This window comes from Telopea speciosissima, chromosome 4, assembly GCF_018873765.1.
Source record: "Telopea speciosissima isolate NSW1024214 ecotype Mountain lineage chromosome 4, Tspe_v1, whole genome shotgun sequence".
Taxonomy (NCBI): Eukaryota; Viridiplantae; Streptophyta; class Magnoliopsida; order Proteales; family Proteaceae; genus Telopea; species Telopea speciosissima.
This window is the reverse complement of record NC_057919.1, coordinates 9,985,184-10,009,322: the sequence shown is the minus strand read 5'-3', so window position 1 is coordinate 10,009,322 and position 24,139 is coordinate 9,985,184. Positions and strand designations below refer to the sequence as shown.

Sequence of the window (24,139 nt, the reverse complement as noted above, 5' to 3'; positions counted from 1 at the left end):
GGTCTATAAGTTGGGGATGAGCTTTTAGCTTAGTGGGCAGGTGGCTAAATAGTTGAGTCTCGCGTAAGTTCAGGAAAGGTTGAGCGTTGGACCATCTTAGCCCTACTTTTGTTAAAATCTTTCGGCCATTTGAACTCCACCCTTCTTAAAAATGATAGTAGTATAATAATGTGGTAATAAGTGTGGCCCAATGACTTTCCTTGTTGGCCCCCCGGTGGGTCTCTCTCTTCCTAGTGTAGGGCCTTGTATTAAAAAAAAAAACAAACAGAATGAAAGAAAACAAAGGAAAATGAAGTAAAATTAAAAAAATAAAATAATAAATATAATTAAACTTAATTTAGTACAATTTTTATTATTATATTTTATTTACTCTATATTTTAAAAAGTATAATTACTAGAAAGTTTAGGTGAATTATATAATTATTATCACATTCTTAATGTTATCAATGACGTACTAAGCTATGCCATGAGTGAGTCTTAGCAATTGACACATTAAATGGATCAGCCATGAGAAAAAAAAAAAAAAAAAAAAGAAGATTTGAAGCAAACCTCAATACAGACCTTGCTATGCAAAAAAAAAAAAAAAAAAAGGGGAGTCTTTCCTCCGAAAAATCTGTTTCTATATTGCATATTTTTATCCATAATTTTCTTTATTATATATTTCTGTGAATATTTTTAATAGTGAGTATTTGAGTAATTATAATTATTAATTATGTTCTACCAAAAAAAAAAAAAATTTATATATTGAGTTGAACATGAGAGAGGGATAGACACCCGGGTAAAGTATATTAACATCTTACACAATATGTCAATGGGAGGGGGGTGCATTTTGGTAGGGTTCACATGGTTATTAAGGAGGGAGAAAAAATAGTGTATCAGATATCAGTGATTGTGATTGTGAAAGGATGTATATTGCAGGCAACAAGCCCATCCTTTTGGATTAGGGTCCTCTCTAGGGAGTGCCTAGGGGCATCCAAGGATTGGGCTATGCCGCACACATCTCGATGCATGTCTAGGGATGTGTGTGACACAGCCCAACGATCGGATGTCCCCTGGGTGTGCTGGGTTCCGTGGAGAGGAGCTCAATCCCATTTTTTTCCAGTTGAATATTTGAAGTCATGTTTTCAAGAAAATATGTTTTTTCTAGGAGGTAGGTTCCCTTCATCCACGACGAAGGAGAAATTTGTTCACCAATGGATATCATTGCCGTGAGATGGATATAAGTGAACAATTTTTTATCGACTATGTACAATAGGAGTAGTAATAATGACTCTTGATATGTGTACTTTTCCTTTACTTGTGAAGAAAGAAAACTTGAAATTAAAAATATACCATTCCTCACATTGTCATGGGTGTGACAAGATAAATAAGATAAATTCCCTCATTGGCAGCAACATGGGGAATTCTCTCCAAAAATGTTTCTTGTAAAGGAACCTAGTTCCTACGCTTAGACATGGAGGAGGCGAAATGACTACTTACTCCCCATGAAAAGTGGAAATGACTAACCATTTGATGCTTTCACATGCACTCCAATTGACCCTTGTATGCACAGTACCACGCTCCCCCACAAGAAATGCTTTCCTTAAAAAAAAAAACAACAAAAAAACACAGGGTTCTCTTAACAAGTAGCATGGGACTGCAGTTCAATGAGGTGTATAAAAGAGGGCACCGATGTTATTTTATGTGAAGTAGAAAGAAATACACAATGAGTGCTGGTCAGAGAACATTTTCCATAAAAATAAAAGAAAAATTAACAGAAAACAATGTGAAAATGACATGACATTGATCGGGTCAGGGATTACCCCTATTTTTTTTAGACTATGCTGAAGTAATACGTTGAAAACAAACAACATTAAAAATGATCGGACAAATCCATACGGATTATTGACAAAGGACAGCATGTTGTGCAGTAAGATGATGATGTATACCTCATACGGATTTCAAATGTGTGAACTGCGAAGAGGTAGGTAGATAGGTCACCATGGACTTCCAGATAATGTGAGCTCTGAGAGGAGATGATAAGGTCCAAAGCTAGAACCGTTGGATTTGAGTTAATGAGAAAGCCAGCCATATGGGCTAGAGTTTCTTTAATTTTTGGGAAAAGAAAAATATAATGAAATTGAAGCTACCTATCATTATTTCTCTGCTCGCTTGTTTGTGGAGCCCTCCCCATCCATGGCTATGGCTTCTGCCTTGCTGGCCTTAAGCTATCCTTTGTAGGTTTTTATGGGCTTTGTCCGCTGAGTAGAACGAGAGAGAGTTTCAGACTTTCAGACTTTCAGTCAGTTCTCCCAATCAAAAACATAGGTTGATTGATAACTCCTTTCACTATTCTTGAATCTGTTCTCTCTGGATTGTCCAATCCTTTATCCTTACTACAAGAAAGCGGAGAAGAGGGGGGGAAGGGGGAAATAAATTAAAAAGAGAAACATATCTACTTTCTGATTTGATGGATCTGCAGATCTAACGCTGTCTGAACCACATGGACTGCTCACCCTTTTAAGATCTCCATCGTCTCCAGCAGTAGAACAGAGTTACTGACCAGAATCAAGGGAGAGAAGGCTGATTGAGCAAGACGGTGTGGTTTTTGACCTTTATAGTTCATCCTTTACTAATGGTTTTATTTGAAAAAATGTGCAATTTCGTGAAATTGAAAGATTTTGGGATTTTGGTTCTGGGTTTTTCTCATAGTGTGAAAATAGAGATGGGATTTCAAATTCAAGCCTTGAGGCCCTGAGGCCTTCTGGATTTGGGATGTATGACCAAACACTTGCCCAAGAAAAAGGAAAAAAAGTGAACTTGAAAGGAAACCCTTTTTGTTGTTTTATCTATTTTTCCTTCTCGAGTTCTGTTTTTATTTGTTTCGAGGAGAGAGACGTAGATAGGTTTAAAATTTCCGGCTTCTTGGTTTCTGTTAGTATGATTTTTGGCTGAAGGAAACCAAGAAATGGCGGGATTTGCTGCAAAATTTCCAGTCTCTTTTCTTATTGTGGTTATTTTAAGTCAGTTATACTTTTGATTTATTGGGTGTGAGTGTGTGCGTGCATGTGCAGAGAAGAGAAATAAGGCAGCAGAAGGGGTTTGTATTCGTTTGGGCGCAATTGGATTGGTGTTGTACACCCAAATCATGTTTCGATGTAGAGAAATTGGAGGCTGGTTTGGATGAGATGAGGGATGTTATCGGAGTTAATGAACTTTCTGAGGGCCTGTTGGCGGCCGTCTTCGGATCGTTATGTTCACGCTGGCTCGGATGCTGTGGGGAGACAGGATGGGCTTCTCTGGTACAAAGACACTGGGCAGCATCCGAATGGCGAGTTCTCTATGGCCGTTGTTCAAGCTAACAATTTGCTTGAGGATCAGAGCCAGATTGAGTCGGGCCCTTTGAGCTCACTGCAGTCTGGACCCTATGGAACCTTTGTTGGGATATACGATGGTCATGGCGGGCCTGAGACTTCACGCTACATCAATAATCACCTTTTCCACCATCTTAAGAGTAAGACAGCTGAATCCCACTTAGAAGTTAGAACCATGATTTTGAACTGTGGAACTTTGACTTGTTTTGTTGTTTTTAAGTGGCTGTTGCCATCTCTATATCTATGATAGTTCTTGTGGTTAGAGATCACTGTTCATAAGTTCTCAGAATTTGGGTTGGTTATACTGCAGGGTTTACTTCTGAGCAACAAGCCATGTCAGTAGATGTTATAAGGAAGGCATTTCAAGCAACGGAAGAAGGGTTTCTCTCTCTTGTTACTAAACAGTGGCCAATGAAACCACAAATTGCAGCTGTTGGATCGTGCTGTTTGGTTGGTGTAATATGCAGTGGCACCCTCTATATCGCCAACCTTGGTGATTCTCGTGCTGTTTTGGGGAGGCTAGTCAAGGCAACCGGGGAGATCTTAGCTGTTCAGCTATCAGCAGAGCACAATGCATGTATAGAGTCTGTAAGACAGGAGCTGCGTTCTCTGCATCCTGATGATTCACAGATTGTGGTTTTAAAGCATAACGTTTGGCGTGTGAAGGGCCTCATACAGGTAAAATTCTTATAACTTTTCCTTTAAGCCTAAAGTGGCACTGTGTTAATGTTTTCCTGTTGCTAATTTCTGTACCCTAATCCATCTATCATTATTCTCTTGAGAAACTTTCAACATCTTGGAGTACTTGATTTAGTTGTACTGTATTAATTACCTCCTACTTCTAGATACATAAGTAGAAGTTTTTATGTATGTTCTTTCAATTAAACCAATTGGAACTTGCAGTGAATTTTATGTTCCTGTTTTTAGGGTGGTTTTTTGGGTTCCTGAGGTTCATGGAAGACAAATTCTTTTGGTTGGTGAGCTTGAGATGGATTGAAGTTGTAACAGATGACTTTTCTGTTTAGAAGCAAAAAAAAAAAAAGTATTTGCAATAAAACAAGCTCTTTTTTTGGTGATAAGACTAGTGACAGCAATTTACAAAAAAGAATTAAATCTTAGCAGTTGTCTAGTAATCTTTTGTTGAAGTTTATGTTTTTAATAATCGGTTAACATTAATTCAAAAAGATATTTTATTATTATGTGCAGTCATCCTATACTAATAATAATTGGTTGAGTCATAATATATGTTTTAGTAGTAATTCCTCATTTAAGAATGTGTAAGATCATGAGACATCTTTTAACCATTATTAATAGAGCTACAAATTTTTTTTTGTCTGCAAAATCAATTATGAGAAGTTAAATAATAACTCTATTTAGTGAGAAATATATTTCTAAATTCATATCATAGTCATCCAAGAACTTATAAATGAAAGATTTTGAGCGCATAAAATATCTTGATTCTGTATCTAGATGTCAAAGAGATCATGTACGCATTATACATTGAATAGAATGGTTGGCCCCCACTCTAAGATTCTTTCCATGAAATTCAGTAGTGGGGGTTCATACACTTGGAAGATGCTATTTATGGAGACATGGAAAATAATTTGGGCCTTACTTTCTATATGATATTGTTTGTTTGGGGATTATACAGATTATGATATTCCAGATAATTTGTTTCTTTTTTTCCTTGTAACCTTGCTTGATGTAACTACATCCATTTAAACTTGTGAATGTATTTCTAATGGTTACAACAGTGGAGTTTACATTTGTACCTTCTCAACTATTTCTGTGTAAGTTAATGCTTTGATGTTTAAAAACCCAATTGATTGGCCTGCACAGGAGTCTCTCTTTTTTCAGGGTTTTTTTTTTGGAGAAGATAGAGGTGTAATTGGAGTAGTTTATGAGTGAAAGATTTCCTATGTCTCTCTCCCCTTGTAAATCCTTTTGAAGCCTAAACAAGTTGCTCTTGGCCCATCAAAATTTGTTTTGTTTTGGTGTTTTTTTTCCTCCAGCAAATTGTGTTCTCTGGGGGTGAGTTTGGAAGATTTGAGTGAACTGAGTCAGCATGAGTCATGCTTACATTTGTCGTTTTTTTCTTGAGCCTTTTAATGCCTAAGCCCTTTTGGTGGGTAATTGGGTCCTATATCAACTTTTGCTTAAAATTTGACATGAATTTATTGTGTTCATTCTTTGAGAAAGGATGACCTTCATTTTAGCAAATCCCTTCAGGCTAAGACTCCCCCTATCCATATATATATATATATAAACCTTCTGTGGCAATTATATTATATAGTGATTGTTGGTGTTCATCTTTATTTCTTTTATTCCCTGTCATCACACCTTAAAATTTTTCTATATTTTCTTTTGATGTTGCTGTAGTCCTGGTTGGATAATAACCTTTAATGTATGGACTTAGTTGAAGTGAAGAAGAACTTGAATTTCTTTTGTTTTACTTTGAATTACTAGGGAAACCATTCCTAACTTATCTATATTGCATTGCATTTAGTTCTCTTGTCTTTATTCAAATCTTTCTCCATTATTGCTCTCCTAGTTGGCCAGATCTCTCTTACGATGGTGACCTTAAATGTCAATAAGGCAACCCATTTTATAGTACACCTATATAGGTTGTTCTCAGTTTGCTACTTGCCCATGTACTAACCAAACTTTCTGTGCCATCGTGTCTGTCATGGCAATTCGTTTACTCAACAAGATTCAAGTGATGTTGAGGTGTTTCTAGTTTTAGTATTAAAGCCACACAAGGCATCCCTTTTTTGAAGTTTCAAATTATCTCATCTTGTTAATTTTCAAGTTTATTGTTGCCTTGTGCTCTCTCTTTGTTGTTTTCCTTCTTATTGATGTGAATCATGATATGGTTCTGCTTTAGTAATTTACTTATGGATGAGGTTAAGAGGTTGTGTCATTAAAACTTCTGAGACTTCTTGAATCTTGAGCTTGGTTTTAATTGGTATTAGTGTTGGGGGGATTATTGGTAAAGTTTTAGTCCTATGACCTCTGGTTTTGTTTCAGAGTTTGGAAGGGAACCATTGTCATAACTATTAACAAAGCCATGTAGAAAATAAATTAGAAGTCTGAACTACATGCATGTTCCATGACTAGGATGCCTTATTCCAGTTCCTTGTCGAATTCAAAACCTTCAAACTTAAATAGAAACTCCCAATAACCAATTATGATCCTACATGGAAAAAGAAAACAAACTTGTTAAATACTACTGAAATTCAAAATCTCCACTCCTAACTAAACATGGTGACCCAAAACTTATTAAAAAGGGCAAAGGTTTCCTCAATGGCCCGTTGTGAGAAGTTTATCTCAACTGTCCAAATATCTGACTTGTGGCGGATTGGATGAGGCCCAAATTTTGTGGAAGGTCTGACCATGACCCCAATGTCCCCTGCCTACATGTGAAGTTTCAACCCAAATGGATATCGCCGAGTTAGAAAATAAAAAGGATGCAGGGGCATAGACGAATGGTTTAAAAATACAAGCATGCATGCCAATACATTAAAAAAAAGGGCGTACCTAGTGCACAAGGCTCCCGCCACTGGATTCTGGAGAGGGTCATAATGTATGCAGCCTTACCCCTGTTTCATGGAGAGGCTGTTTCCCGACTTGAACCCACGACAACTAGGTCGCAATGGAGCATCCTTACTGTTGCAAGGAGGCTCGCCCTCATGATTTCAATACAGGCAGGGCATTTGATTGAAGTAGGTTCTGAAATTTGACTTGGTTAAGCCAAACAGAGACCTTTATCCAATCTCATCTCAATGGGGCAGTGTCAATGAAATTATCCCTATTAAAAATTTGCTTATTATAAACAGTAATTATCTACTAAATCTTGCATACCAAAAAATATATACTACAGATAGTAGATTAATAGTTTAATACCATTTCAAGAAAGGAGCTCCTTCAAGAGTTATGCTCTCACTTGGGTGAGATCATTGAAGAAGTGGCAGACTTTAGAACAGTTTAAGAAGTTTCCAGTTTAACCAGCCTCTGTTAACCTAAGTTTTGAAGAGGAAGAAACCAATTCCCATATATTTCTGGATTGTGAGGTAGCTGTTGCCTTGTGGTCTTTTTGGGTTGGTTGGGTTTTGTCTGGCCTCCCCACCCCCTCCAAAAAAAAAATAATAATAATAATAATAATATTGGGTAAAACATAAACTGTCGCATATAATTCAGTGTTCTCAGAGGCTAAAATTGTCTATAACTGATTCGTTATGCCGTTGTTTGATATGGAGTGAAATAAAATAGTGTTTTGAGGGAAAGAAGTGAACCTTGCTTGGATGTGGGTTTGGTGGAATGTTATGGAGATCTGATCGGCATGCAGGTATGCATTTTTGTACCTGTTTGGTGTTCTCCTTGCTCTTCTATAGGTGGTTTTTTGTCTGAATGAATACCGTCTTCTGTTGGTGATCACTTTGCGAATTTTTTTTTTGGGGGAGGGGGGATGGGCATGGGATCACAAGTTCAATATGTATATATATATATATATATATATATATAGAGAGAGAGAGAGAGAGAGAGAGAGAGAGAATAAATAAACCTTGTGATACCATGTTGCATAGAAACAACAGGTAAGGAAATGATAAAAGATTAGGTAAAACATTCACAAGGTAAACCTTTATTAGATTCAGTCACTGCATTCCAAGGCTATTAACATTGCTTATAAATATGGCTCAGTAGTCCAAGATCCATTTCCCTTCCTTTGAGCAGCTTTGCTTAGTAAGATTTTCCAATTTTCTCAATTTGTGCTCAAGTTAAGGTGGAGGGATATTATATTATAGGATAATGATAGATGTAACCACGGATTGAGATCTTGAAACTAAGACACGTCGGATCTCGTTTCAAGGTTTTGACTCTGGGTTGAAACCCAGGGTCAAAACTTGGGTTTCGACCGAGTTTTAGTTCCATGGATGTAACCAATGTATCAAGAACTAAGATTGGATTGGGTCTATTGGCTGAATCATATTGGGACTTGACCAATCCCAATCTGCTGATACTGGGGCAATACAACTCTGCATGGGCCAAAATCAGACACAAACTTGACTGTATATGCTGCTTTGTATTTTGGGGTCAGCTGAGGTTGATACAGCCTGTGACAAGGACTTTTAAATCCTTGGATATGGCAAATGTTGTCATGGTTTTTAAAGCTGAACTGCATATCGAACTGTAAAGGGGGCCAGTTCCAGTTTGATCGGTAAACTGCGGTTTAAAAAAAAAAAAAGATGGACATTTGGGAAAATCCAAAAAGACTGAAAAAGGGGGGGGGGGATGAGTAAAAGAAAGCAACAGCTCCAGTTGGTGTTCCAATGCTCTAATAAGAAGTCGGTGGTTCACGTCTCTACTCATTCACCTTAATATAAATTTCTCCCTGAGGAAGCCAGTGGATCAAACAGGGCAATTTGATTCCTGTTTTCCATGAAGGCGGTTCTATGCCTGGACCTAACCAAATAAAAGAAAAGGTGTGGTTCCGGTTTTTAAAACTGTAATGTTTGAGATCAGTGAAATCTGTCAGTATTTGCCACAACCAAAGATGGGTGGGTCCATGTGATAGAGGACCCCACACCCATCTCATTGGTCAAGTTGAAGGTGGAAACAAGTATTGGAAGTGCCTTGAAAGTGTCTAAAGTGACAAAAAATTACAAAAATACCATTACTATACTATGGCGTTTTCATAATTTTGAGACTTTAAACCACTTCCATGCTTGTTTTAGACTCAAATATGGCCAGTGAGATGGGTGGGACATATCAAATGGACTAACTAGCACACATCAAAGTTTGCCATGTGGCAAGGAAACATGACCTTATAACAAGTGAAACAACAAGAACAGGTCGTGTTATATTATATATTTATCCTTAGCTGATTGGAATATTTAAATAAATAATTGGGGTCTTAACAATGCTTGGTTGATCCTCATAGTCCATGTTGATGTTCTAAATTTCTCATTTTCACTTTACTTATTTATTTGATCTGTTTACCTAGTTCTGCAGTGAATTCTTCTGGTGTATTTGTTTACTTGCCTCCTTAGTTTGTTTTTTCTGGGGTTCAAAACTTCACATGTTATATTTGTCAGTGTGTGCATAAGGAAATTCTGATGCTTCTTCCAGATGGTATGCATGGTGCATATGTTGTCAACCTTCTAGGACATCAATTTATCAGATGGATGTTCAGACTGTTTTTAGGGATTTCAAGGAATTGATATTGCTTGTTGAAATCATCAGGTCATGTCTTCTTGACACATAGATGACTCAGTATGGGATATCATAGTTGCCTCAGTTTTTACCTTTGCTAGGTTAGATAGGTCTAACCTTTGATTATCCCGATAGCATCTCCAACGTATATTTGAATCTCTCTGGTAGTTATCATCTTTCCACAGTATTTAGGTATGAGTGGTATGGAATGACCTATGAAATGGCTGAAAAGGCCACATTTTATGAATTGGATTAATACTAAAGTGGGGAAAATGCCAATGTGGCTGAGAAATTTTCTGAAGAATTTAGCTCTCAGATGAAGGTTGAAAGTCTTAGTGCCCGCTTGATAACCTTACTGGTGTTTCTGTTCTGGTTATGTGCTGAGAAATAACAAAACAATTTTTTTCATTTTCTGTGCTGAGAAACCGTTTTTGACTTGCTTGGTAAACCTGTTCTTGGAAACAAGCAAAACCCTTTTTGTTTTTTTTTAAAAAAAAATTTAACAAATGGATATGTTTGGCACACTTTTCCAATTTTACAAAAGAGCATAGTGAACGAATATAGGAGTTTTTGTCGGGCACACTTTTTCAATTTTCAGTCAAGAAACGACTGTCAAAAGTCTTCCAGGGAGCATAAATTTTGATTTATGTTTCAAAAAACAGTCACAAAAAACAATTCGTTATCAAATGATTTTTAGATGTTTTTCTGTTTCTCAGAACGGAAAAACACCAGAAACTGTTTCTCGTAAGGTTATCAAGCGGGCTCTTAATTGAGTAGGCATTACTTTTTGGAATCATTTGGATCATGTTTTCGTTATACTCATTTGTATCATACAAGTGGTTCAATTTGGTCATATCCCTAATGCATCAAGCTTGATGTTGGATGGGTTGGACAGTTCTTAAAACTTTGATTAGCCTTACAGTGCGGCAACCTTATATAGAAGTTGTTGTACTCTTACTGTCTAGTTTTATTGTTGGACGATTTAGATTTGTTCCGAGGGATGTTAGATGGAGTGGTCCATCATATTTCTAAAAGGGCCACAAATTTTTGATATGTGTATGTATATGTGAACATAAATACATAATCCCCTCCACCTCCACTTGGCGAGTGCAGAAAATAAATGAAAATAAATTAAACAAGGTTATAAGGCTTCGTTTTTAGCTGAGATGCGTGTCCAAATGTGGAATTTGCTTCTACTCTCCCCCCACATTTGTAACACCTCCCTACTAGATCCTGTGTACATTTTAAGATATTCCCTGTTATTTCATGTTCTTCGAGGTTCAACTGCCTAGTCCACTTTGAAGGATTAAGTGTTTTACAACCATGTATAATGGGTTGAAAGATGAAGAAAGAAATGCCACCATCTATGGAAAATGAGAGATGGGATTTTCAATGGTGGAATATATGAATTTTTTCTTTTATTTATTTTCATGGTGTTGTGAAAGGAAATCCATCTTCTAAATAATTGTTTCTGCACATGGACTCAAAGCTTTTTGGTATTGTGTAACAGTATTTATTGTGATTTATGAAAATTGAGTTTATGCTCTCTGATTGTCAGAATATTTGGTCTACAGGTTTCTAGATCTATTGGTGATGTATATTTAAAAAAGGCTGAATTTAACAGGGAGCCTTTGTATGCCAAGTTCCGCCTTCGCGAACCTTTGAAAAGGCCTATTCTGAGCTCCGAACCATCAGTATCTGTCCATCAACTTCAGCCACATGATCAATTTCTTATATTTGCATCTGATGGACTTTGGGAGCACCTAAGCAACCAGGAAGCGGTTGATATAGTTCAAAATAATCCACACAGCGTAAGATATTTACCTCAGTATAGAACTTGGTTCCTATATCTGGTCATATACTTATTTTTCTTGTCCCCCCCCCCCCCCCCACTTCGCCGGTGAAGGTTCCCATCAAAGTTTCTTGATGAGGCCTACCTTTTAACTCAAAAAGATTTCCTTTTTTCTGCTTAGATAATGCAAAAGATTTATTCGGGAGCCATTTTTTGGGGAAAGAAAAAATAGTTTCATTTTTCATAATAATTTATAATTTCCAAATTGCTGATACTTTGTTGTTTGGGATAGCTAATGGTTGGATCTAGGGTGTTTTTGAGGCTGTCCTAAGCCAGGATGTTTTGAGTCGGGCCCTAACCTAGTCCACCCTGTGAAGGGGCTGGGTGGGCTGCTGGCACTGGCACAGTGGCACAGGCACAGGCGTGTGCACACACACACTCACAGACAAATAGGAGAGCCAAGGCTTCTGCTGATGAAAGTGACACTCAAAGCTCTGCAATCTATTGTTGCTTGCTACTTCTGATGGCAATAAATTAAGGCAGGCACAGTACATGTGCACCCTAGAGATATTAGATTCTTCTAATGTCGTTGAATTGGGCAGCATGGTTTTCCTTGGCAGCTGCATATGGAAAAATCTTAGCAGCCATTACCATGCTTATTCACTAACATCATTTTTAATTCTTTCAATCATGGGGGGAATTGATGTAGGTGGTATCTGTATGGTACTCTGGTGGCAATTCTTCTGTTGATGTCAATTTTGAGTCACTAGAAGGTTGCAAAGGAAATGGCTAAGCTCTGATTATGGTTTCAATGACAAAAGATGCTGTTCTGACCAGGATCAAAGGATGGTGGTCAGCAGAGAGAGAGAGAGATGCTTTCCCATAAGAAATGGCTGCACAAGATGTAAGAAAAAAAGAGGGGGGGGGGACTGCACCTGATAATGATCTTTTTGATATATATATGTGGAAGGGGTATAACTACCTAATGGACCATTTTGCGAAAGCCAAATCTGGCCTAGGGTTGGTTTCAAAACCAAACTTGCAGTGTGATGATTAGAAGTGTTCCATATCAGCCCCAATACCGCTGGGGTAGCAGTTCCACCCATCTAGGTATCTTACTCATGCCATGGCCATCCCTACATCTAGTTTACTTTGACATTTGTGAGTTCTGCTGTTGCCAGAAATTTTCTAAAGAAAATCAACCAGCAGCTACATCTAGGTGATTTTGTGTACTCTTGATTATTAATCTTTATTAAATATGTATTGCTTTTCCTAATTTATGACCTCAGTTTAACTATTGCATATTGCTCCAGTTTTATCTCCTATTACTTGGTCTTAAGTTCACTTTCTAAAAATTGCGGGAACCTAACCTTGCAGTAATCTTCTATTTAACAACTTTGCCGTTGGCTGCTGAACATTCATTGCTTCCAACATAACGCAATTGGTGTCACAGCCTGTCATTCTAGTGAAAAGCATTTGTGTGTCTGTATCTGCGACCAGATCCTACCACTAGCAATGAAAACTAAGACTTCTCTTTTATTTGCTCATGTTGATGCAGGGAAGTGCTAGGAGGCTTGTGAAAGTGGCATTGCAAGAAGCTGCAAAGAAAAGAGAAATGAGATACTCAGACTTGAAGAAGATCGACCGTGGTGTTCGCCGGCATTTCCATGATGACATTACAGTTGTTGTTGTGTTTCTCGACTCAAACCTTGTTAGTAGGGCTAGTTCGGTCAAGGGTCCCACATTGTCTCTAAAAGGAGGTGGGATCAATCTTCCTCCCAACTCTCTCGCCCCTTGTGCCACGCCTGTCGATCTTGGTTCCGCTTGACAAAGTAAGCCCTTGTTCACTTTGTTGTACTAATTTCTGGACTGTACTTGGATCTGTGATCATCAGGTAGTATCCAAAAAAAAGATAAGTTGAGCAGGTCTTCTATTCTTTGATGTATAATGTAACATTTAACTTAAGGTACATGGAGTTAATTATCTTATGAAGTATATAACAGGGAAAAAACAAGAAAGGGCAGGGAATTAGAGCTTCAAGGCGACTGGAGTGAAAATTATTACCTTGGCACAGTTCTCTCTTCTTGTTCATCTTCCTTAGTTCGTCTGGGATCTTCAATTTTGTAAATTGTGTGAAACAATATCCTTGGCAATCCAAAATTTGTCTCTCTTTGAGCTAGTCTATTGTTCTCTCTCTGTCCCAGTTAAAACTTGTGGGTGTAAAGTTTAAACATCAAATGGGAAATCAGATCCAGCTTTGGATAACTGCAGAGGGTCTAAAGATTGGCCCAGACAGAAAGCTGGGTGAAAATGTTTGTTGATCAGGTTGGCAAATGCAGTTGCATCTTGGGTACGTGGTTGTCTTTGAGGAACATATAGATCTTTAGAATTTTCATAACTAGAGCTATACATCAAAGCCAAGAAGTAATCTGACTTGGGGACCCAATTGATCCGGCAGCAATTTGTTATGGGTTCTAAGGCGAGTATGCAGGGGATGAAATATGATGAGTATCCTTGCACTGTTATTGATGTGGCATGGGAGATTCCTCCTATATTGGCAGCATTTGGACCCATCCATTATATATTAAACTAGGGGAAATGGGTTCTATGGGGGGAGTGTTGCTCTTGCGCCCAAACACGGAGGTGAAACAACCGTCCTGCCCCTATGAAAGATGGAAATGTCTGTCCTGTTGATGTTTCTGCATGTATTCTCATTGGCTCTTGTGCAGTATGCACGCAAAGGGGTTACGGTCCCCGGTCCCCTACAGAGAACTCTTCCAATAAGAACTAAGGAAAATGAACATCGGCACACTGCCTTCAAAATTACCTTACCTCCACAATGAAATTAAAAATCTCATCCATGTTGATCCCCATGAGTGCGATCTCATTGGCCCCTGTGCTGGTGACCAGGCAGTGATCTCTTGCTTAAAAAATAATAAACCCTCTCCTTAGTATATAACTCATTCTATCTGCAGAACATAATGTCCTTAATGATCAGATAAATGAGTAAATTAAGGTTTGAAGGGAACTTGGGAAGAGAGAGAGGGGGGCAAGGTGTGGCTTAAAAGTAATAGAGTAAGGACGATCATGGTAATGGGGACTAATGGCTGGGATTTAAGAGAGAGGCAGGGGGCCTTAGGGCCAGAAAAACTGTTTTTTTTTAAGTGATCTGGTTATGGCATATTCTCGGTACCCAATGAACGACCCATCCTGTCTCCATTTCCATCTAATAATCCAAATTTTTTATGCCTAAAAAGTGCCGGTTTCAAATTTCAATACCATCTTCACCCGTAAAATCTTCTTTTTCTCTCGGCCTCGCAGACGCAGTGGTGACTGGTGAGACAGAGGACGTAGAGAGGGAGAGTGAACGCTTTTGTTTCTACGGAAGGGAAAGACTCAGATTTTGATTAGTGTAGCAGCAAATCCATGATGAAATCTTCACATTCCTCCTGGTCAAAGGGTGTTGATGGGTTTCCTCCGCTGGTGTCGGATAGAGGGTTTTAAGAATGGGAAAAAAAAATGAATCGTGATCGTTTACGGCGTGCTGCCCGTAGCGGTCATAGCAGCGCATTAATGAGGCAAGGTGTAATGATCGCTTTACCCCCGCTTGGGCAAGGCTCGGGCAGGGGTAAGGCGATCATTACACCTCGCCTCATTAGTGCGCTGCTATGGCCGCTACGGGCAGGCAGGCCATAGACGATCTAGATACAAAAAAAATCCTCTTAATTCCCTAAAAGTGCAATGCGGTGCAGTATGGGGATGAGAGCTCAACATGTGACTGATGTTAAATCCAATGGTGCTGAGTTTGAGAAAAAAGAAAAAAGAAAAACTGGGTCAATCGATGGCACCGTTGGATTTAGCATCTTTCACGTGTTGAGCTCTTAGTCTCGAACTGCAACGCACTACACTCTTAGGGAATTAGAAAGGATTTTAATAGAAAGTACGGTGCACTTTGAGGCGATTGATACGGGGCGATCGGCATCTCGTGCACCATTCTTGAAGACCAAGGTTCAAATATTGGTAGGCTCTGTAGGTGCATACATAAAAGAGTGATCTTACTAGCTTGTGCTGCATCTAATAACAAACTGGAATAACTCTGCGGAGCATGGTTCGTAATTCCCGGATCAATCAAGGCTGATATTGATCCATATAGATAAAAATCAGTCTGTATTGGTAAAAAATGATTAAAATTTGGTTCTTGTTGGATCGGTTCTCGTATCGGGGAATATTGATCAGAAATACTAAAAATTATGAAAAGTAAGAGTAAATCAGAAAATCACAGTCGGATCCAGGCAAATTGATCGACCTGGACTGATACAATCCCGAGATTACGAATCATTTTAGAATCATAATGATCGATATTGACCAATCCAATCCCAAGATTTGGGTAATCCGACCGAGTTGACCAATTCAGGAACGATCCACTAATACCAATTAGGATCGGTCTAGACATCTAGGCCTTTTGCCGATCCAATCCAGATGATTTTAACCGATCCAAATCGAGATTACTAACAATGTTGCGGAGCTCAAGTACAGAAAGAGTTGCGAGGACAAAGAGTATGGCCGGATCGAGCCACCCCAAGTTCCACAGCATGCTCTCTATCCTCAATCCAAAGCTTCAGGCCATGTAAGGGGAAGATTTTCGTCTCAAGTTTCCAATGCAACCCATTTATGAATCCAACCGTTCACCTAACACTTGAGGGGATAAAAAGACACCATTGCACATGTTTTTACAGTTGGATTCTTAAGTGTAGTGCGGATCGCCCTATATCAATCGCCTCTAACTGCACCGCACTTCCTATTAAAATCCTCTCTAATTCCCTAAGAGTGTAGTGCGTTGCAGTTCGAGACTAAGAGCTCGACACGTGGAAGATGCTAAATCCAACGGTACCGTCGATTGACCCAGTTTTTTTTTTTCTTTTTTCTCAAACTTAGCACCATTGGATTTAACATCAGCCACGTGTTGAGCTCTCATCCCCATACTGCACTGCAATGCACTTTTAGGGAATTAGAGGATTTTGTTTGTATCCAGATCGTCTATGGCCTGCCTGCCCGTAGCGGCCATAACAGCGCACTAATGAGGCGAGGTATAATGACCGCCTTACCCCTGCCCAAGCCTTGCCCAAGCGGGGGTAAGACGATCATTACGCCTCGTCTCATTAGTGCGCTGCTATGACCACTACGGGCAGCAGGCCGTAGACGATCACGATTCATTTTTTTTCCCATTCTGAAAACCCTCTATCCGACACCAGCGGAGGAGACCCCTCTATCACTTGAGAGGATCAAAATCTTATGTAAGATACCTCCACTTACACTAGCAGCGTTGTTTTTCCAATAACGAGGGAAAAGGATTTCTAAATAAACAAGTTATAAAATCTCCCACGCCCCTCCACACTAGCACCTATTAACCATTAGATGAGAGGGAAAATATCCTAACCCTCTCCATTTCTCCTCCATCATCATTGCTATCAAAAGTGGACCTTTATCTGCTGTTGTAACTGGAATACTGCTGTGCACATCGTGCGGCACAGTTACGGTCATGTGTGCACAGTGGGACCTGTTGTGCCATACGATGCGCACAGCAACGCTCCAGTTACAGCAGCAGATAAAAATTCGTCACAAGAGTGCTGGACTTGTCACCTCTAGTCAGAATGGAACTATCACCTCTGCTGAAGCTAGTTGAGATTGAGCTACGTACCTGCAAATAAATTGGATTGAGAATTGAGATGGTGCAAGCCCCAATATGGGCTCAGTGTAACCAACCGGCTTGAGGATTCTAACAGTGTTTAGGAGGTGAACCTAACATCCTCTTTTAACTCTGCTGACATGGTGAAAAAGTAGACCCATCACGGCTGGGTCCCAATGTCCTCCTTCTGCCCCTTCTGAAGAAGTGTCGAATTTAACTTTCCAAGTGTTGGTATCGTATCGCCCGTATTGGGTGATATGTACGGAATTGATTAGTCATTGATACCGATATTGATACCGTGCCGATATCATATTGGTAGCATGGTACGGACAAGGGGTATATTGATTTAAAAAAAAACTCATTTTTTAAAGGAAATTCAGGGTAATTTAGTCTGACATAGTTGATTCAGGCTGATACTGTATCGATATCGTATCGATTTTGCATGTTACCAATACCCATTCTGATACTGTGCACTAAAACCATGCCTCTACTGGAAGCGGTTGACTCTCTCCCAATCCCTCTCATCTTTTTATTTTGTAGTTTATAAGAAAGGAAAGAAACCCGGTGACGCAACGCACACCACCCTGCGCCTAAACCTGGACATAGGGGTGTGCAAAATAATCACTGCACCCTTATCATTTCCATCTTTTTAAGAAATACAATTGGGGTGCAGGGAGCGTGTGCTACAATACCGGGTGGCGTTCTTTCTCCCTTGTAAGAATTAAGAACCATATATTTGTCCTCACACTTGCAAGGATTAAGCAAAGATATGATATTAAACTTATGGCTATGTTGGAAGTTAAGAAAAGAAAAAACTGCTTTATATATTGCTCACATAATAAATAGTGGGGTCTACACTGGCATTTTTATCCCCTAATCTGATCATGTACACCCATCTGATTGATACCATTTTTCAACCTCATTGATTATAATTTGCAGATTCTTTCTTATACTGCCCTTGTAGAAAAGCCTTCCTCACGGGAAAAAAAAAAAAAAAAAAAAAAAAAAAAAAAATTCTTCAATTCCCTATAAGTGCAGTAAAGTGTAGTTTGGAGTTGGGATGTTATAACCTGACAAGCGTGACATCCAATGGTTCAAGTTTGAGAAGAAAAAAATTTGTTGTGCTTAGTGGGGCCTACTCTAATATATGAGCATTAGATTGAATTAACCTAGTATAAAATAGGTTAAAGAACTTGATTTAATACGTTCCATCAACTCTAAAGCTTTTGACATATCAGTCAAATACCTAACAAAAACTAACTGAATTGAACTCAAACTGTTGAATATCGTGCCTGTCAAGAGAAAATTATCCTCTCCAATTCCCTAAAGCTCGATAGTATGGCAATGTTAGGTGGAGATGCTGACACCAGGCAGCTCAGGCATCCAACAGTCTGAGCTTATTGACTATATTGAGTTCGAACGGTTGGATATTCGAGTTGCGACATGTCGATACTTCCACCTAACATTGCTGCACTATCGAGCGTTTTAGGAAATTGTAGAATCCACCCCAAACCTCCGAATTTTACCGTACAACATATGTCAGGAATTGGAGAGGATTTTTTTTTTTGGATGGAAGAATTGGAGAGGATTTTAATCCCGCAATATAATGGATAAAATTGGTGACTTTTTGCATTGGATGGGACGACACCTGTCTCTTAATTTTCTTCTCTCTATTTTTTTACTTTAAAATTTAATTATTGGGTAACGTCCTTAATAAATTAAAGAAGAGAGAGGGAAATGCATGCGTGCCTACGTGTCACCGATCTTCCGGTTGGCAACATACCATCGAGCACCGTGTTCTCAGGACCCAGGCCCAGGCCCAGCCAATTATACTATTACACGACAACTAGTACTAGTTTTTTTTATAGCGATTTTGACCTGATGAATGAAACCCGGTCTTACACATGGTTCGAGGATAGGTCGAGTTCCGAATCCCGATTAATTCGAATCGATCGGTTCGTATTGGTTTTTTAGGGTTTCAATACAATTATGATTGGTTCCGGCTGAACGTGAATCAAAATCGGTGAAGGTCGATTCTGATGTTGAATCGTTTAGTTGAACCCTGATCATACATTTTCATTGATCCAAAAAATGGTTTATATATTCTAGAATTTAAAAAAAAAGAAAAAGAAAAAAGAAAGGGGGGTGGGGTGGTTGGGGTGGGGGAGATTCCTCTAATGCCTAGCGTAAGGATGTCAAAGTTCAGCCCGAGTCGGTATTGATTTAAATTGACCGGTTTAATCCAGACTGAATCAAATCGAATACTTTTTTTGTTTGGTTTCAGGTTGGGGTTTTATGGAACCAGTAGAAATTGAAACCAAATCGGACCAACCAAGTGCATTGTTTGAAACCGAAAAATAGGTCAAAACCGATAGAAATCCAAGACTGGACTGATAGCAACCTGATAAAAACCGAAACCGAAACCGAAATCGAAACCAAATATGTGTACATGTAAAATCGAAACCAGAGTGTATTGAACCGATAGTAGCCTGACTACAAACCGAAAAGAAATAGGACTAAAACCGAAGCATAAACTTCCTTAATGATTAATGTATTGAAACAGATTCAAGTTTAAGAATCGGATTGACACCCTAAGCTACCATCCTATTGCCTTCGTAGCATAATGACCATGTGGGCTCCTAATAATGATATTATTCTTTGCACCATCATTGGTGTGGTATGGGAGATTCGTATAAAATCATAGTGGGGAACCCATTTTTTTTGGTAAAAATCGTGGGAAGCTTCTCTTGTGAAAAAGGGGTTGGAATCATAGGAGGGGACCTAATTGCATGGCTGTATGGTTATGAACTGATGGGCGAATCTGGTTCATGTAATAGAGGCGCATCACACGGTCACGCTACTCACGCACACATTCATGAGGACGGTGAGGACAGATCTGAACCCTCCATGGGCGTGGGTCCCACACCCTAGAGGTGGGCGCCACAGCCCATGGAGGGTTGGGATCTGTCCTCACTGCTCCCCATGTGGGTAGCTGATCCCAACTCCACATTAGGGGTGTCGACCGGATATGTCTAATTGATTCCCACCGATTTGAGATCCCACACCAGTTGTCCCTTTTTAGGTGTTTACGAAAAGTCAGTCTCATTGGCTAGGGCATGAACACACTTATATTTGGTTAGTCGATTATACATCCATAATTGGGCTTAAGTAGTTGCGCTATAATTATATACCTGGGATTTAAACTGATCAATTGACTAATAGGGTTATAAACGGTTGGTTATTGGTTGGTCACAATATTCAATCGATCTTGGTCATTGGGTAATCAAGAACAAGGTTTTAGGACTTGGTTTTGCCCATGGTTTCGATCAGCCAAGAAATCGAGTTATGTTGAGATCTCGGCAAGTTGGTGTTATTTTTTCGATCAAGATTCGCTTGTAGGTTTCGGTGGCTATATAGCCAACATAGGTCCTGAAACTCCACATCCATCCTGTTTTAGGTTATTTAAACACAATGGAAATATTAGTTCTTACAAATTAATACCCAATATAGCACTTTGACTTCAGACCTTGTATTTGTAGTCTACGATGTATGTGAACTCTACTCTAGGTTATTCCACATAATATTTAATGTTAGTAGAACATATAATTAAAATAGAGATGTAAAACAACTTAATTAAGCATTACAAAATAAAAAAAAGAATTAAAAAAACATCAAACTATAAATCATTTAATGCATTAGGAATCATCTTCATAGTGAACCTATGCAAAAAGTAGTTTTTGAGAAGAAATGCAACTCGTCCTTTGTTCTTGAAGCTTTAATCAACAATCTCCAACATTCAATCTTCAATCTTCAACAGTTTATGTTAAAATTTTCCGACAAAAATAGTAAAAAGCACAAGTTTTGAGGGTTTTTCAAACTGGAGAGGTGAGTCCTACTAAGTCATTGGGCCTGGTTTGACTGAAATCTTGGCGAGATAGTGAGATTTCGGTTGAGATCTTTTATGTTTTATGTATCACAAGACATCTTGACTCAGTGGGCCCTGAAACCGAGACAAAAGTGAGACCTCGGCAAGATCTTATACCATGATCGTCGGGCAACTACCTTGCACCAGAAACACTTAATTATTTATCGATCATTGCTCGAGCCCGATATTTTTAATAATGGTCTAGTTGACCTTCGGCTTCAATTGGTAAATTTAGTTCGGATCTACCGGTGCAGGCCAGCTTTTGACACTCATGTCACACATGAATGACTCTACCAATAAACTTTGGGAACTTTCCATTAAAAAAAAGGGCAAATTTCACGGACACCCCCTGTAACTATTCGAAATGGTAAGTACACCCTAAATTTGGTCAAAAAGGCAACCTTCCCCCTGACGTTAAGCAAGGTTACCACCTAAAGATAAAATGACAATTTTGCCCTTGTTTTTATTTAATTCTTTTTTCTCCCCTTCTTCTTCTCCTTCTGCTGTTTCTTCCGCCGCCGCCACCACCACCACCACCGCCGCCACCGCCACCCCCTCCAGCCTCCTTCTCTTGCTCCCCTGCAACCCTGCCACCATCCTCTCCAGTCTCCCTCGCCCGACCATGCTCTCAGCAATCCAACCCCGTAAAAACCCTAACTCTACAAATTAAAACCCTAACCGTATTCGGTGCGGTTGCTCTGCACAGTTTCATTGCGGGAATCTGTCTTACAGAGTTGCAGCAACTCTACAATTATGTGTTGGTCGCCAGTGCCTCGTCTTCCAAATCATACACGCAAATAACATTCCTTGAATTCTGAGGAGCTTCCTCTCCGATCCTTTTACTACTTTTGTTGGTGTCAGGAATTATGTTGATTATGATATGCTTAAGAACAATTACAACTTAAATGTGACTCGAATCGTGGAACTTGGTTCGATGACCAAGAGTAGGGGTGCTTCAATGGAGACGATGGCGAGTGAAATCCTTGGTTTTCATGGAATCAAGAAGCCTGAGTTTATTGGTAGGAGCCACTAGGACGATCGGAGTCTTACAAAGGATCAGTTGCAGTATGCTTTTGTGGATTCTTATCTTTCTTTTGAAATTGGAAAGAAACTGAAAGCTTGGATTCTTGATGGGATGGATGATCAAGGGGATTCTAAATCTGCTGTATCTTAAACTCATCCAAAGGATTCTTGTTTCATTGGTCTTTTTGTATTTTGAATGACTGTTCCAAGGATTCGAAATGATGAACCCTACCTTGCATAGTTTTAGAATGTGAGATCTGTAATTTGAATCATACTCATAGAATGCCTAGTTTTAGATATTTTTCTGAGTTTTCAGTTTCTATTGTAGAAAGTTTATCTTGTTTTGATGATTGAAGATGGATAATTAATTAATCTATCTCGACTTTCATATCTAAGAACTTGATTCATCATGAGCGAAACTTATATATAGTTCCGTCCCTTCGCATCGACTTCTACTTCTTTTCTTCTTCTTTCTCGTATCTCTCCCACTAACCACTTATTAGTGATTACGGCCACCACTGCCTACCACAGAACCTGGCGCACACGGAAGGAGGGAAAAAAAAAAAAAGGCGTCAGTGCAACGCCGCAGGGCCTTTCAGTGCATAGAAGCATTGTAAGAGAGAGAGAAGGCAGGGAGAAAGAAAAACAAAGTGAGATAGTCTAGGATGAAAAGTTGGTTCGATGCCCAGACTATTTCAAATTTATCCAAGACGATCTTCGGCCATGGAAGGATACAAGGATCACAAGGGAGATGGTGGAAAATGCAAAGAGTAGAGCAAATTTTTGATTGGTTATAGTGAAATTCTTGCCACGATATCTCTCCACGAATAAATCAATCACTTGAATGTTTGCGATTTCTGAGATTTTTTATGGATCTCACTGATCCTCAAGCTTGAATGTTTGAGATTTCAACATATTCAAAACCCTAGATAACGCACAGTGTTTCGGCATCTTCTCCGTTCAACCCAGCGATAGTTTCAAGAGGTGAACACGATGACTGTACTTTCTTCTTTTTGATTAAGTTGGGGGGTTTTACCCTTGAGGGTATTATGGTAAGTTTCTCACTCTTTAAGGGCAATTTGGCCATTATCAAAAAACTAACAGCAACTTAACTGGAAAAGCCTAACAGACTTGACTAAGTTGATAAATATTCATAAAATAGGGGTAATCTTTGACATTTTTGCAAAATTTATGGTGTACTTGCCATTTTGAATAGTTACTGGGGGTGTCTGTGAAATTTGCCCTAAAAAAAGGGGGGGGGAGAGAAGGTGTACACGAGATTCTCACATCAACTCCATCAAATGGGGGACAAGGGTTTTTATGTCATTTTGTACAAGCATTTATGCCGATCTAACAACTATTAATGACGAGCGTGCATATGTACAGCCATGCAAAAAAACTTTTCCAAAAAAAAAAAACCTACCAGCAAACTAAAAAGGTTTACAAATGGAACCGGTTAGAACATCAAAAATTGTAATTGGAAAGAAAGACATGCATTTCTACATATGTAATTTTTTTGCAGTATTTGATTATAAAAAATTTGTAAAACTTGACACAAAAATAAGTTTAATTGATTTTCTGTTATTTTAATGATGGAAAGAGATCTGGTTCTTCTCTAGGGAGTCCATTACCCAAGGAGACATCCAACGGCTGGGTTGCCGCGAACACATTCCAGTGTACTGTGCATACTTGATTTGGCATGCATTGAGATTTATGCACAGCTGCCCAGCCGTTGGATCTGTCCCTGGGCACTCCCTGGAGAAGAGCAAAATCCCTGAAAGAGAGAGAAAAATGGCCAAAAATGAATACACAAAGAACATTCATCATTCATGGTCGATACTCGATAGGGAGTTAGGGGCAGACCATTCTGCTTTGAATTGGCCTGACTCTGATACAATTTTTCTAAAACAATGGGTATTAATGATCTAACCCAGAAAAACTAAACTCCATTAACACACCTCAGTGCCAACCGTTATTTACTGGAGCTCTCAATTTAACTTGCAGAAGAATGTAGTTTTGGAAAAGATTAGCTCTGGTCAGGGATAGATTGTCCTTCATATATAAGGCTAGCTCTTACGAATTAGGATAGTTAATGGAACTTTCACATTATCAAGAAACCCAGAATCCTATCGAGCTTTAAAATCCAAAAT

The 24,139-nt window shown here is 39.0% G+C and overlaps 1 protein-coding gene across 1 annotated transcript; it reads left to right on the top strand.

Annotated features, from left to right (window-relative positions):
• Positions 1-3,053: 3,053 nt before the first annotated feature.
• LOC122658646 (probable protein phosphatase 2C 60) lies at positions 3,054-13,536 on the top strand. The gene is made up of 4 exons (XM_043853689.1): positions 3,054-3,493; positions 3,664-4,031; positions 11,138-11,374; positions 12,914-13,536. Exons 1-4 carry the CDS (start codon positions 3,175-3,177, stop codon positions 13,181-13,183), a joined length of 1,194 nt encoding a protein of 397 aa, XP_043709624.1. The 5' UTR covers positions 3,054-3,174; the 3' UTR covers positions 13,184-13,536.
• Positions 13,537-24,139: the final 10,603 nt, after the last annotated feature.

Excerpts from the sequence above, each read along its gene's own strand:
- LOC122658646 (XM_043853689.1), top strand. The coding sequence starts at position 3,175 with ATGTTATCGGAGTTAATGAACTTTCTGAGGGCCTGTTGGCGGCCGTCT. Across the intron at positions 4,032-11,137 it reads GTGTGAAGGGCCTCATACAG|GTTTCTAGATCTATTGGTGA; the intron begins GTAAAATTCTTA and ends TTTGGTCTACAG. Across the intron at positions 11,375-12,913 it reads TTCAAAATAATCCACACAGC|GGAAGTGCTAGGAGGCTTGT; the intron begins GTAAGATATTTA and ends ATGTTGATGCAG.